The 15,041-nt window shown below is 38.2% G+C and overlaps 1 protein-coding gene across 8 annotated transcripts in view; it reads right to left on the bottom strand.

Annotated features, from left to right (window-relative positions):
* The window catches only part of AUTS2 (activator of transcription and developmental regulator AUTS2), a 1,469,010-nt gene that overhangs the window by 517,214 nt on the left and 936,755 nt on the right, over positions 1–15,041 (bottom strand). For all 8 annotated transcript variants that reach the window (XM_056556468.1, XM_056556464.1, XM_056556466.1 and 5 more), the window contains one exon: positions 6,186–6,215. In XM_056556468.1, the coding sequence (XP_056412443.1) occupies positions 6,186–6,215 (30 nt within the window). The remainder of the gene's footprint in view (positions 1–6,185; positions 6,216–15,041) is intronic.

Here is a 15,041-nt window from a genome sequence, read left to right as displayed (position 1 = left end):
CCTTGTTCACTTGTTTTTTTATATGCCTACTGTACATATTTAAAAAAAAAAAATTTAAACCCCCCCAAAAAACTTTTTTTTGTTGTTGTCATTTTGCCATTTTTCCCAAATTAACTTATTGGCAACAAATCAACTGTGCAACTAATAGTTTGTTGCAGCCCTAATATACACATTGTTCTTCAATGCTGAAGAAAACACCAGATAAAGATGATATGGATAACTATATGAAGTGGGGGGAAAATTTTAAACTGATATCTTGTCATGTGTTTGGTAAATGCCGAAAATGATACTACAACAGAAAGGTAAAACTTTGGCATAATGCTTTGTTGACACTAGAAGTATGATATCCGCTTGAGAGCTATGCTGGATCCAACTTTCAGTGGATAACAGTAAATCCTGAGGGACCTAATTACAAGTTTTCACTTGTTTTTTTTTTCTGGCAGTTTTTGGAGATCTGCCACTGCAGTTTTTGAGCCAAAGCCAGAAGTGCATTCAAAAGGAATAGGACATATAAAGGAAGGACTTACACTTCTCCTCCCTTATGGATCCACTTCTGACTTTGGCTAAAAAACTGCAGTGGCAGATATCCAAAAAACTGCGAGAAAAAAAACCAAGTGGAAACTTAGCCTTATTGAAGTCCATTTGGTTTCTAATGAAATTCCAGTATTTTGATAAAAGGTATAATAAATAAATACATAAATATATAAATAAATAAAATAAATACATAAATAAAGAAAATGTACAGAACATGCTATTCTTGTAATAAAAACACCGGCTTGACCAAAATCCTAAGGGACAAAAATAATGCAAGTAGGAACAGGGTTTTATAGAAATGGCATCATTGTGTTATTTTAGCAAAAGATCAAATGTCCAATGTTTTTTTTTTTTCCATTCTTTAATGGAATGTAATTTACTTCTCTACAAACACAAAAAGAAATAATAATAGCAGTGTAGATAATAGATAATTGTTGTTTTACTAGTTTCAAATTTCAGCAAATTATTCCGGTACTTCATGTTACATTTTCCAATAAAGTTGCTTTGATCTGGGAAGAACTCTTGCTGATTCTAGATGCACTTTTACCATTTGTGACGGATGTTTTGGGTTGTTCTTCACTTATCCATCCGTGACCAGAACAAACAATGCATACCCTTCCCTAGGATCCTCTTCTATTAGTCCTGTTTCCATACTGCTACCAAGTACAGTTGCTTTAAAGGGTTGACATCACATGAAGATCAGGAGCCATCGATCACAATACAGCTCCATTCACCATTGCATATACTTTCTGCAATAGCTGTCTTCTTACTACATTGGATCTACTCAACCAAAGCAGCTTGGCCCTCACCTGCACATCCCATGGAAAGTTATGCTCTAGACATTTGCTAGGCTAGGTTTCCATACAGGTTTGTTTTTCTGGTGTTTTTTAGAAAACTGCCAATGCAGTTTTTGAGACAAAACCAGAAGTGTATTCGAAAGGAATGAAGATTATAAAAGAAGGATTTATACTTCTCCTTCCTGCTGGATCCACTTCTGACTTCTGGCAATGGCAGTTTTCCAAAAAATGCCATAAAAAAAAAAAAAAAAAACTTGTGGGGAAACCTAACCTTAAAGGGGTACTCCACTGTAAAACATTTTTTTTTTAAATCAACTGGTGCCAGAAAGTTAAACAGATTTGTAAATTACTTCTATTAAAAAAATCTTAATCCTTCCAGTACTTATCAGCTGCTGTATGAGTAACAGGAAGTTCTTTTCTTTTTTAATTTCCTTTCTGTCTGACCACAGTGCTCTTAGCTGACACCTTTGTCCATTTTAGGAACTATCCACAGTAGGAGCAAATCCCCAAAGAAAACCTCTCCTGCTCTGGACAGTTCCTTACATGGACAGAGGTGTCAGCAGAGAGCACTGTGGTGAGACAGAAAGAAAATTCAAAAAGAAAAGAACTTCCTGTGGATCATACATGCAGCTGATAAGTACTGGAAGGATTAACCCCTTGGGGACTCAGGGTCTTTCTGTTTTTGCACTTTCATTTTTTTCCTCCTCACCTTTTAAAAATCATAACCCTTTCAAATTTGCTCTTACAGACCCTATGATGGCTTTTTTTTTTTGCGCCAACAATTCTACTTTGTAATGACATCAGTCATTTTACCCAAAAATCTACAGCAAAACCCCAAAAAATAATTGTGCAACAAAATTTAAAAAAACGCCATTTTGTAACTTTTGGGGCTTCCGTTTCTACACAGTGTATTCTAACTTATCTTTATTCTGTAGGTCCATACAATTAAAATGATACCCTACTTATATAGGTTTGATTTTGTCTTACTTCTGAAAACAATCATAACTACATGCACGAAAATTATGTTTGAAAAATTTCCTCTTCTGACTCCTATATCTTAAAATTTTTCCGCATATGGGGTTGTATGAGGGCTCAATTTTTTGCGCCGTGATATGAAATTTTTATCAGTACCATTTTAGTTTTGATCGGACTTTTTGATCGCTTTTTATTCATTTTTTTATGGTTTAAAAAGTGACCAAACCATTGACTGTGTGGTTTAACTAATACGTGTACACCATTGACCGTGCAGTTTAATTAATAATATATTTTTATAGTTTTGATGTTTACGCACGCAGCGATACCACATATGTTTATATTTATTTTTATTTACATGGGTTTTTTTATGGGAAAAGGGGGTGATTCAAACTTTTATTAGGGAAGAGGTTAAATCACATTTATTAACTCTTTTTTTAAACACTTTTTTTTGCAGTATTTTTTTGCCATCACGCACCCTCCCATAGACTTGCATTGAGGGGGCGTGGCCGTGAAGTCACGAGCTGGGCGTGACCGTGACATCACAAGCCTCCGCATTGCCAGTCATCCGGCACGGAGCGAAGTTTGTACCGTGCACCGGATGTCTGGAGTACCACAGCAGAGATCGTGCGGGTGCCACCACTGTATAGGGCATAAGATGTCTAGGGGCAGAGTACCCCTTTAAGATTTTTTTAACAGAAGTAATTTACAAATCTGTTTAACTTTCTGGAACCAATTGATTAAAGAAAAATGTTTTCCAGTGGAGTGCCCGTTTAACCCGTTCTGAGTTGACAAAAACATATCACACCCCCATACACTATGCTTGGGACTAGAGATGAGTGAAGTTACAGTGATTAAATTCGTCCCTAACTTCTCGGATCGGCAGTTGCTGACTTTAGCCTGCATAAATTAGTTCAGCTTTCAGGTGCTCCGGTAGGCTGGAGACTCTCTCCTAGGACTGTATCCACCTTTTCCAGCCCACCGGAGCACCTGAAAGCTGAACTAATTTATGCAGGCTAAAGCAAGCAACTGCCAAGCCGAGAAGTTCATGATGAATCGAATCACTGTAACTTTGCTCATCTCTTCTTACGACACTTCAGCAAAACACTGGCCTCAGCAGTCACATACACTTCCATTGTGGCCTCTAGAGCAGCAACCGCACTAGTCAGAAGTGAATAAAGAATCTGAATTAAAGTAAAAAAAAATTTTTGGTATTTCGAGAAATGTATAGTGGTAAATGTACTTTTAGGATTTTATACGTTTAGCAAGAAAGCACAAATATGTTGCCCATGTGATAAAAATAAATAAATCAATACCCACAAGTAAAATCACATGCTGCTCCCACGCAGTCTTTTGTTACACAGCTACAGTAATGATTTATACTCCTAACATGTGATCACATTGGCAGCCAATCAGTGGTCACAGAGGAAATGGGTCTTATTATTATCACAGCCATGACCAGTGATTGGCTGTCTGTTGGATTGGTATAAAATGGTACAAAGCATGAGGGATCTTTAAGTGTAGGAGCCCAAGGGATTCTTAAAGTAATTTTTTTTAAATATTTTTTTAACTCATATAAAACTTATGTATTTTTTGCTCATATTCTAACATTATTAAATCGAAATATAGAAATAATTATGTACAACTGCTTTCATTTTGAGTCAATGCATTTGTTGCTTCAAGAAAAAGGATTTAAAAGAATGAAACTGTTAAACAATGCATTCAAAAAGGTTTACATTTATTCCACATTTTTATATATTGCAACCTTCCGCTAATATGATGAATATCTGTTGAAAATAGAATTTTAGAAAGTTTTTCTACTTTATTAAAAAAGAAAAACTAAAATTGTACATGGGCATAAGTATTCAGAACCTTTGCTATGAGACTTGAAATTTATGTCTGGCTCCTCCCATTTCTCTTAATCATCTTGGAGATGTTTAAACACCTTAATTTGATGTCTTTAAAGGGGAACTCCACCCCTAGACATCTTATCCGCTATCCAAAGGATAGGGGATAAGATGTCAGATCGCCAGGGTCCCGCTGCTGGGGACCCCCGGGATCGCCGCTGCGGCACCCCGCTATCATTACTGCACAGAGCGAGTGATAGAGGGGGCGGAGCATCGTGACATCACGGCTCCGCCTCCTCGTGATGTCACAGCCTGCCCCCTTAATGCAAGCCTATGGGAGGGGGCGTGATGGCCACCACGCCCCCTCCCATAGACTTGTATTGAGGGGGCGGGCCGTGACATCACGAGGGTCCGGAGCCGTGACGTAATGATGCTCTGGCTCCTGTACTGCCCATCATTATGCACAGAGCGAGTTTGCTCTGTGCAGTAATGATAGCGGGGTGCCGCAGCGGAGATCCCGGGGGTCCCCAGCAGCGGGAACCCGGGGAGAAGATGTCTAGGGGCGGAGTACCCCTTTAAAAGGTGTCACAGAGGACAATGCATATCAGAGAAGAAAAACAAGCATGAAGGGGAAGGAATTGCTTGTAGAGTTTAGGGACAAGATTATGTGGAGACACAGATCTGGAGAAGTGTTCAAAAACATTCTGCTACACCAAACATTTCAAAGAGCATAAATGCCTCCATAATGCAAACAAAAAATATTTATGCATATGCAGAAATATATAATTATATCCCCTCCCCTTCATGTACCCGTACTTTCATTTTATTCTTTGTTGAACCTGATGGACTATTTAATTTGAATAGAAAAATAAAAATTGTCAATCAGCAGTCCACATCCAACCTCACTTGAGAGGATCTACAGAATGGCAGAAAACCTTGTGGCATCATACTTAAAGGGGTACTCCGCTGCTCAGCATTTGGAACAAACTGTCCCGAACTCTGGAGCTGGTGTCGGGAGCTCATGACATCATAGCCCCGCCCCCCATCATGACGGCATGAGGGGGGTGGCTATGATGTCACCAGCTCACGGTGCCAGCTCCAGCGTTTGGAACGGTTTGTTCCAAACACTGAGCAGAAGAGTACCCCTTTAAGAAGAATTGGGCTGTAATCACTGCCAATGGTGCTTTATCTAAGCACTAAGTAAAGGGTCTGAATATTTGTGTCTATAAAAGCTTTTAGATGTTCTTTTTTAATATATTTTCAAACATTTCCTAAATTCTGCTTTCACAGTCTCATGGGGTAATCAGTTCAGAATAATGGGGGGGATTTTTTTCTTTTTGTTTTAGCACAAGGCCGCAACATAACAAAATGTAACAAAATAGTTGTAAGACTTTCCAAATACCATTTTTTTTCCCCTTTGGGTTATTATTATTATTCTCACTATAGTTCAACTCAAATATGTGCAGACTTTTAGCCTCTTTTTGCCCTGGTGTAGTCCAACAGGAGTGAAACTGATAACATAAGCCATGCCATACTTATGGAGACACCACTTCTTATGCCAGATATTTACCAGAGCGGCAAAAAGAGATGCATGTTTCTCCGTATAGCTATGGAGAATGGACAGGTGCACAAAGTGTCTATTTTTTATAACGGCTGTATCCAACATAAGTAAAAAAAAGACTTTGCTGGGTATAACTTTTTATATGGAAATGCACCATTTGGTCATGCAAATTGTTTTATAATTTGTATATTTTTGGAAATGGCACATTTAATTGTATTGTAGATATCAAAAGATTTAAGGAATATAGAGAAAGCTTCAATTTATTATTTTAGTTAGTTATGTAGTCAGTTTATCATATTATATGAAAAAAATAATTATTATTATTTGTTATGAGGTTTTCGGCTTTAGGTTTTCTGACATGAAATTAAACAGTGATGCTCAGCATTCATTTTCAGAAAATATAAAGAAAACATAATACTTACAGCTGTAAAAGAGTAGCAAATAATAAAAATATAAAAAAAGACAAGGCCTTACCTTTGCTTCTTGATCACTGTCACTGTCACACTAAAAAAAAAGAAAAAAACACAGAAAATTAAGAAAATGTCAAGCCAAATTAGAACTTCAAAAAAGGCCGCAGTATCTAGAAGAAGAAAGCTATGGTAATACTTTTTGGAGAATTATGATGTGCAGTAGAGTAACAGACTCTGACAACAATATAACAAGACAAGAAGCATGAACCTGTGTCCAGATAGGTTCTTAATGTACCATGAAGATGTTGTCATTAGATGCTACCTCTGTTGACAATGAGAATAAACTCGCACATTTTAAATGGATTGCTGCACACAAGCTCGAAAGGTATACACAAGTGAAAAATACATTTTACTGTGACTGTACAGACCTGGTCAATGAAGGCCCTATTCACAATGCATCTTAAAGGGGTACTCCTGTGGATTATTATTTTTTTTTTAAATCAACTGGTGCCAAAAAGTTTAAACAGATTTCTAAATTAATTTTATTTAAAAATCTTAATCCTTCCAGTTCTTATCAGGTGCTTTATGCTAAAGAGAAAGTTATTTTCTTTTTGAATATCTTTTCTGTCTTACCGCAGTGTTCTCTGCTGACACCTCTGTCTGTGTCAGGAACTGTACAGAGCAGAAGTAAATACCCATAGCAAAGCTATCCTGCTCTGGACAGTTCCTGACATGGACAGAGGTGTCAGCAGCGAGCACTGTGGTCAGGATGAAAAGAACTTCACAATTTCCTTTGTAGCATACAGCAGCTGATGAGTACTGGAAGGATTAAGATTATTAAATAGAATTAATTTACAAATCCCGTTAACTTCTGGCACCAGTTTATTTAAAAAAAAAATTTCCACCGGAGTACCCCTTTAAGTGAATCTGTATATTGATCTGTTACTGGTGTATAAGCAATGACATATGTCCCCATTGACTAAGTTCACGCCTAATGAAATGTACTAACATATTTTATTTTAAGCATGCATTTTCACGTATAATCACAAAAAAATTGGTGAACTAGTAGTATGTTTTTGGAGTGTTGGAGGAAACTCATATAAACACACATGGAGAGCATGCAGACTATGTTTCAAAGTGTATACAAGTATACAATAGCTTATACAATAATAGGTAATCTCATAACTATGTTGACACCAAACATTAATTTAATTGGAAATATTTTACTAAGTCAATGGAAATCTCAAGGGTGGTACACTTGAGTGAATGGAGACTTAGTATGCGTGATGTTTTCATAACACATAAATAAAGCCCTGCACATTTTCAGTTTGTTAGATTTACAAAAAGGCGCGTACCTCTTAGTAAATTCAGTAGCTTGGTCGCTACCACTGTTCACACGTGAGGAGAGTATGCCCCTTGCATGCCCCCCTCAATGCAAAGCTGAGCTCCCTTTCAACCAGCTCTCTGCCTTCCCTTGGTGTATCCAAAAAGAAAGTGAAAGGCGCTCCATAGGGTAAATCACACCGGGGAGTGGGTAAGGATGTGATAAATCAAGGCTGCTTACCCTGGGTGGTTGTTGTCATACATAACAATGGTTAGCGTTTTAAAGGTAATGACCTGATCAGATAAAAGATAAAAAGTGCCGGCTTCAGAAGAGTTAGCAGGATCAGCGCAGTGCTGATGGGACCAAGGCCTGACGAAGCACCAAACGGTGCGATACGGCTGTGGCCCGACGCATGGCCTGACGCATGCCTTCCCGCTCCTACCTCCATTCGGTTATCGGATGCCACCGGAGTGACACATCTGCAGCTGACAACTTTCTACCAAAAGTTGAGTCGCTATGCTTATCTTTCTGTGATTATATATAATTTACAAATCTGTTTTACTTTCCGGAGCCAGTTGATATATAAAAGAAAGTTGTTTCCTGGATAACCCCTTTAAGCAGCTAGCCTTTCCTTGCTATCAGTGAACTTTGGGCACCCATGACTCTGACTCTGATGTTACTGATACATTGATTGTCCTTTCTTGGACCACATTTATGAGGTATGAGATACTAACCAATGCATACCAGGACCATACCACAAGACTTGCTGTTTTGGAGATGCCCATCATGACACAAAACCTTATGATTACTTATTTATCCTGTTTAAAGAACTGTTTTCACTTGCTATTATATCCCATCCCTGGACAGGTACAGTTTCACTGCATAACAATAACCAATATTATCACTTCACCTATCAGTGATTTTAATGCTATGGCTTATTACTATAATACATACACTGACTTACACGTCTAAGCCAGCATACATGCTTCCAAATATAAACAACATTTTTAAATGTTTTTCCTTCTTTCATTTCAAATATATGACTGTATTCCCGTATAAACATTTTGTCTGGATGAGTATAAACCTCCATCAAAGAGTTAAGCTTCCTGTCTCTGACAGTCACAGTCCAGTTCTAATTTCAAGGTCCACTTAATTCTGCATCAGGTAATTACAACTATACCCAGAAGCCTCTTGTCTCCAGAGTTAAGCATATGGCGAAGGACTGAGACCTACTGGTGTCCATTATGTAAGCAGCACGACTGCCAAGACAATTAAAAATGCACAGGCTTCTTTCCCAACACACACAATGATTGACAGAATTACGATTTGGCCAGTCACTGTGTCTGCCAACAGCTTCTTCTGTGCTGGGGCCACATGGCACAGCGTGGAAACACTTCCATCTCTAGCTTACTGAGCTGAGGACTGTGCCATGGGCTCAGCAGGAGCATGGCTTCTAATTTACAGCTCCATCCAATAGATAGCTCAGTGCCAGCCTCTGGCAGAGACTGATGATGGTCAGTCCCTTCAGTTTATAAATGATGGAAAAGCAATAAATGCACTACAGCAATAGCGCAGACATTTCTACCTATATATTTTGATAAATTAAGAAAAAAAAAAAAAAAGCCAGTATATTTGAAAGGTTATGCATAGATATGATATTTATTCTTGTGCTACGGTGCAGTATAAAACACATAATAATTCATTCAAAACGTAAAATACCTTCAGGGGTTTTCATATCACAATGGCTATATTTTGAAGGGAGGCTGGCAGCTTCATGCTGCCTGAAGTATGGACAGCATGACATCCCAATAGGTTTTCCCATTATAGTAATGTTCTACTCAATGCAGAATTTAAGATACAACATTAAAAATGAGTCAGTACAAAGGGTAAAGTGCAATTTGGGCAGAGACTGGCACCCCCTGCCCGGCTTAGTTTTGATTGGCAGGTCTCTCCTTGTACACAAATAAATGTAGAGGGAAATGATTGAATGACAGGTCTCTGCCTTTATATAACTGCAGTAAAGTGTGAAATTATAGCTTTGGCATCTACACTCACTAGCTACTTTATTAGGTACACCTTGTTAGCACTGTGTTGGACTTTTTTGACTTCTGAACTGCCTTTAAGGGGAACTGACAGCTCATTTACTTGCACTAAACACAATACACAGGGTTATAGTGCCAGTGAACCTAATTACATACCAAAATCTGCCGTTCAGTTCCCGAGATACCCGTTGTATTAGCCTCCATCGCTAATAGCCAGCTTTGTGAATTGGAAGTGGGTAATCTGGTTCATTCGCCCTATAATCTTATGTATTGGGTTTAATTTGAGTGAACCGGCTGTCAGTTTTCCTTTAATTTTTTATGGCATACTTTCTATAAGGTGCTAGGAACATTCCCTTAGAGACATTGGTCCATATGGACATGATGGCATCACACAGTTGCTCCAGATTTTCCGGTTGCATATCCATAAAGTGATTTTCTTGTTCCACCACATCCCATTGGACTGAAATCTAGTGACTGTGGAGGCCATTGGGGCACAGTGAATTTATTGTTATGTTCAACCAAACCAAAAACCAGTTTAAGATAATGTGAGCTTTGCCACATAGTGCATTTTTCTGCAGAAAGTAGCCATCAGAGGATGGGTGCACTGTGATCTTAAAGGGATGGACATGGTCAGCAACAATACTCAAGTAGGCTGTTGTGCTTAAAAGATGCTCAATTGGTGCTAAGGGGTTTAAAGTGTGCCAAACATTTTCCCCCTACCATTACACCACCACCAGTCTGAATTGTAGGCAGGATGGATCCATGCTAACATGTTGTTTACAACAAATTCTGACCCTGCCATATGAATGACACATCAGACCAGGCAACATCCTTCCAGTCTTCTATTTTAGTAAACCTGTTCAAATTGTAGCCTTTGTTTCCTGTTCTTAGCTGAAAGGAGTGTGTGTGGAGTGGTGCTTCTAATCCCCATTTGCTTCAAGGTTCAATGTGTTGTGCATGTAGAGATGGTATTCTGAATACCTTGGATGTAACAAATGGTTATTTGAGTAACTGTTGCCCTTCTGTAATCTTGAACCAGTCTGTTCATTCTCTTCTGACTTCAGATATCAACACATTTGTTCTCTGTAAACACTACAAATGGTTGTGCATAGATCATCACTATCTGAAATGCTCAGATCAGCCTGTCTGGCACAACCATCCACATTCAAAGTCCCTTAAATCCCCTTTTTTCCCCATAGTGATGCTTAGTTTTAACTTCTGTATTGTATAAATTTCTGTATTGTACAGTTTTAACTTCAGCAAGTTGTCTTGAACATGTCTACATGCCTTAATGCATTGAGTGGCTGTGATTGGCTGATTAGCTATTTGTGTTAACAGATAATTGAACCGGTGTACTTAACCCCTTAAGGACCAAGGGCGTACAGGTACGCCCTTGGTCCTGCTCTCCTGATATAACGCGGGGTTACACAGTAACCCCGCGTCATATCACGGCGGGCCCGGCATCATAGTGAAGCCGGGACCCGCCTCTAATAGCGCGCAGCGCCGATCGCGGCGCCGCAAGCTATTAACCCTTTAGCCACGCGCTCAGAGCTGAGCCGCGCGGCTAAAAGTGAAAGTGAAAGTTGCCGGCTAGCTCAGTCGGGCTGCTCGGGATAGCCGTGGCTAATCGCGGCATCCTGAACAGCTTACAGGAAAGCGGGAGGGCCCCTACCTGCCTCCTCGCTGTCTGATCGCCGAATGACTGCTCAGTGCCTGAGATCTTATGAGAAACCAGCGATCAATGATGAAGATCAGTGTGTGCAGTGTTGTAGGTCCCTATGGGATCTATAACACTGCAAAAAAAAAGTGAAAAAAAGTGAATAAAGATCATTTAACTCCTCCCCTATTAAAAGTTTGAATCACCCCCCTTTTCCAATAAAAAAAAAACACAGTGTAAATAAAAATAAACATATATGGTATCACCGCGTGCGGAAATGTCCGAATTATAAAAATATATCATTAATTAAACCGCTCGGTCAATGGCGTGCGCGCAAAAAAGTTCCAAAGTCCAAAATAGTGCATTTTTGGTCACTTTTTATATCATTTAAAAATGAATAAAAGCGATCAATAAGTCCTATCAATGCAAAAATGGTACCGTTAAAAACTTCAGATCACGGCGCAAAAAATGAGCCTGAATACCGCCCTATACACGGAAAAATAAAAAAGTTATAGGGGTCAGAAGATGACAATTTTAAACATATTAATTTTCCTGCATGTAGTTATGATTTTTTTCCAGAAGTTCGACAAAATCAAACCTATATAAGTAGGGTATCATTTTAATTGTATGGACCTACAGAATAAAGATAAGGTGTCATTTTTACCGAAAAATGTACTACGTAGAAATGGAAGCCCCCAAAAGTTACAAAATGGCGTTTTTTTTTTCAATTTTGTCGCACAATGATTTTTTTTCTGTTTCATCGTAGATTTTTGGGCAAAATGACTGATGTCATTACAAAGTAGAATTGGTGGCGCAAAAAATAAGCCATCATATGGATTTTTAGGTGCAAAATTGAAAGAGTTATGATTTTTAAAGGCAAGGAGCAAAGAACGAAAATACAAAAACGGAAAAACCCCTGGTCCTTAAGGGGTTAATAAAGTGGTCAGTGAGTGTATACCAGTATATGTATAGTGGGGGACATGTATCATTATTTGTGTATGGTAGAAGCATTTTACACCTTTTCCCGAATTCTAAATTATGTGCAGAAGCGCTAAATTTATCAATCAAGTGCAATGAGCTTCATAAATTGCGGGTAAATGTAGTAATCTCCTCAATCCACTCTTTGGAAAATAGAATCGATGATTTAGAGCATCTTGCTACGTTAAGTCCAAGATGGCTTATATTTGCGCAAAAAAAAACAGCTCTTGCGGCAAAATTTTTGGTGTAAAGGAAAAGTACACAGTTAATAAATCCATGTGTACTATAGATGTCACTCCAAGGTACCCCGATTAGGCCACATTTGGAGGACATTCTCTACCAAAACGTGCGCAAAAAAATGCGCAAAAAAAGGGCTTGCGCAAAATTTTGCACAAAAAAATACACACAAAACATGGGTAAAATCTTTGATACATGTCCCCCACTAAGTATATAGCATGTGGTATAGACACCACTGGTTCAAGTGTTTAATTCTTTATTATACAAATAGTGCTATTTCAGCACATAGGCTGACATTTATCATTGTCTTTAGACAGTTTTTTGTGTCTACAAAAGGTGCAAAAAAAATGCGCAAGCAAGGTTTATTTGGGCCTTTTTTGCACCTTTTGGTTTACACATTTCTGCTGATTATGAGTAGCAATCCACTGATTTTAGCAATACACATGATATGGAAGGGTTTTCTGAACTGCGCCTTTTTGTGAAAAGGCGCAAAAAAGGTGCAAAGCCACTGAAAAGTCTCTAAAACTACACCAGCCCAGACTTAGCTTAGTTTTTTGGTGTGTGGGAAGAGGGAAATTTCAGAAAATGTGACCTGCGCAAAATGTATCAAATGCTCTGTGACCATTTAATAAGTTTGGTGCTCCTACACATTACCAGCACACACAAAAAAAGGTGTAGAAAAATGCTTCACTTACACCTACAATGGTAAATGCCGGCCATAGAATTTTCTCAGATAGATTTGTGCTCTCTACACATTAGGGACTGCGGCCAATGTTAAGTTTCGTCTATCATCCATTAGAGGTAAATTGGCGAATGACAATTATCCCGGTTTAATAATTTTGCACTATTTGCATAATTTTTTGTGGTTCATAAATTTAAACCTAAGATACTTTCTCCCCTTCATAGTTAACCTACAGACTTGTTTGGGACCTTTAAATGGCTCATTGTTAAAATCTATATATATATATATATATATATATATATATATATATATATATATATGCATTTTTTTTAATATATTTTTATTATTATTAATATTATTATTATTATATGTTTTTTATTAGTTGTTGTTTGAGATAAATGGCTGGTCCATGTAAATATTTTGCTTTTATGCATACAGGCCCACATTATGAGAAGTATGTGAACTTCATTACTCAGGGCTTACATGACCCACAATATCCTGGCTGCTACAAATAGGTGATTTGTTTCAGCATGGAATTCGTAGAAACAATTATACTATACAAAATAGTCAGTGTTTTGATTACTGCAGATTCGGTTGGGTGATAAAATACCGAGGTTAGCTGTTTTCTGTTCCCCCATTTAAAACCTATGTGGTTAGATAGGAATTTGGTTATTTGACTAAAATAAAACTTGTTACTGTAATGGTTTTATTAAATTGTGAGCCCTCAAATGGTGCATTGAAATCATTTAGACCAATCCTTCTGGAACAAGTATACGTAACATTCCCCAACTTCTCTATGCTTTTATACAGTGCCTATGCTTTCAGCATGCTCAAATTCTTTATTTAGTCATTTTTGTATATTATGATTATATTTTGTGTATTAAGAGAGAGAGAGATAGTGGGACGACAGCCACAGCAAAGTCACCACGTGTTGTGCAATGTTCTGATGTTAAATATGTGTGTATTTGTATTTTACAGAAGTTAAAGTGGTTTTTCAATAAAAACTAACTTCAATATCTGATCATGGAAGTTTGACCACTGAGACTCCAACGATATCCAAAATGAAGCTCTATCTGTCAGAGAGAGTGCATGTTGTAGACAGCACGTGCTCCATTCATTTGTATGGGCGTATGCAGTTTACAGCACATGCTCTCTTTGAAAACTGGAGCACTGTCCTGGAGATTGCGGAGGGTCCCAGTGGTTGGACCCTCTGCAATCATATTCTTATCCCCTATCACGTGGGCCTGGGCAAATGGGTGGTACCCACAGTGTTGCTATTGCCACCAACATTCTTATCGTAGGGATGCTTCCCTTCCTCTGCCATCCATTCCTTTAAGAGACATTTTTTTTATTGGGGTGATTTGTAAAGTGACAGATAAACTGCCAGTCAACTCTCACTTTCATTGCTTCAAATGCAGCTTTACATAAAACACAGGTGAAATGCTATCTGTTTGAATAAATCCAATAAATACAGGCAACTTGGCCTGAAATTGATATTCTGTGTTCACTCTCGATGCTTTCAGTGTGTTTTCATGTTTAACACAGGTAGAAATACTATATGTTTGATTAAACCGAGAAAATACATATAACTGAATAAAATGTGTATTTCACATTCACTTTAAACCCTTTTAATGTATATTTATGCTAAACACAGGTAAAAAATACTATGTGTGAGATTTATCAAAACCAGTCCACAGGAAAAGTTAACCACTTGTCCATAGAAACCAATTAGATTGCTTTTTAGAAAGGTCTCTGAAAGATCAAAGAAGCAATCTGATTAGTTGCTATGGGCAACTGGTCAACTTTTCATCTACGCAAGTTTTGATAAATCTCCCTCTATATGTTTGATTGAACACAGAAAATATATGTAACTTGGCCTTAAATGTGTATTTGTCACATATGGGAAGGGAAGAGCGAAGGCCTGAACTCACCCGCTCCCACGTTCCCTACCTACTTGCATACCCGCACTTGGCGACGGGTCCACAACCACAGTGACAGTC

The sequence above is a fragment of the Hyla sarda genome, chromosome 2 (assembly GCF_029499605.1).
Source record: "Hyla sarda isolate aHylSar1 chromosome 2, aHylSar1.hap1, whole genome shotgun sequence".
NCBI lineage: Eukaryota > Metazoa > Chordata > Amphibia > Anura > Hylidae > Hyla > Hyla sarda.
This window is presented reverse-complemented; position numbering and strand designations above follow the sequence as displayed.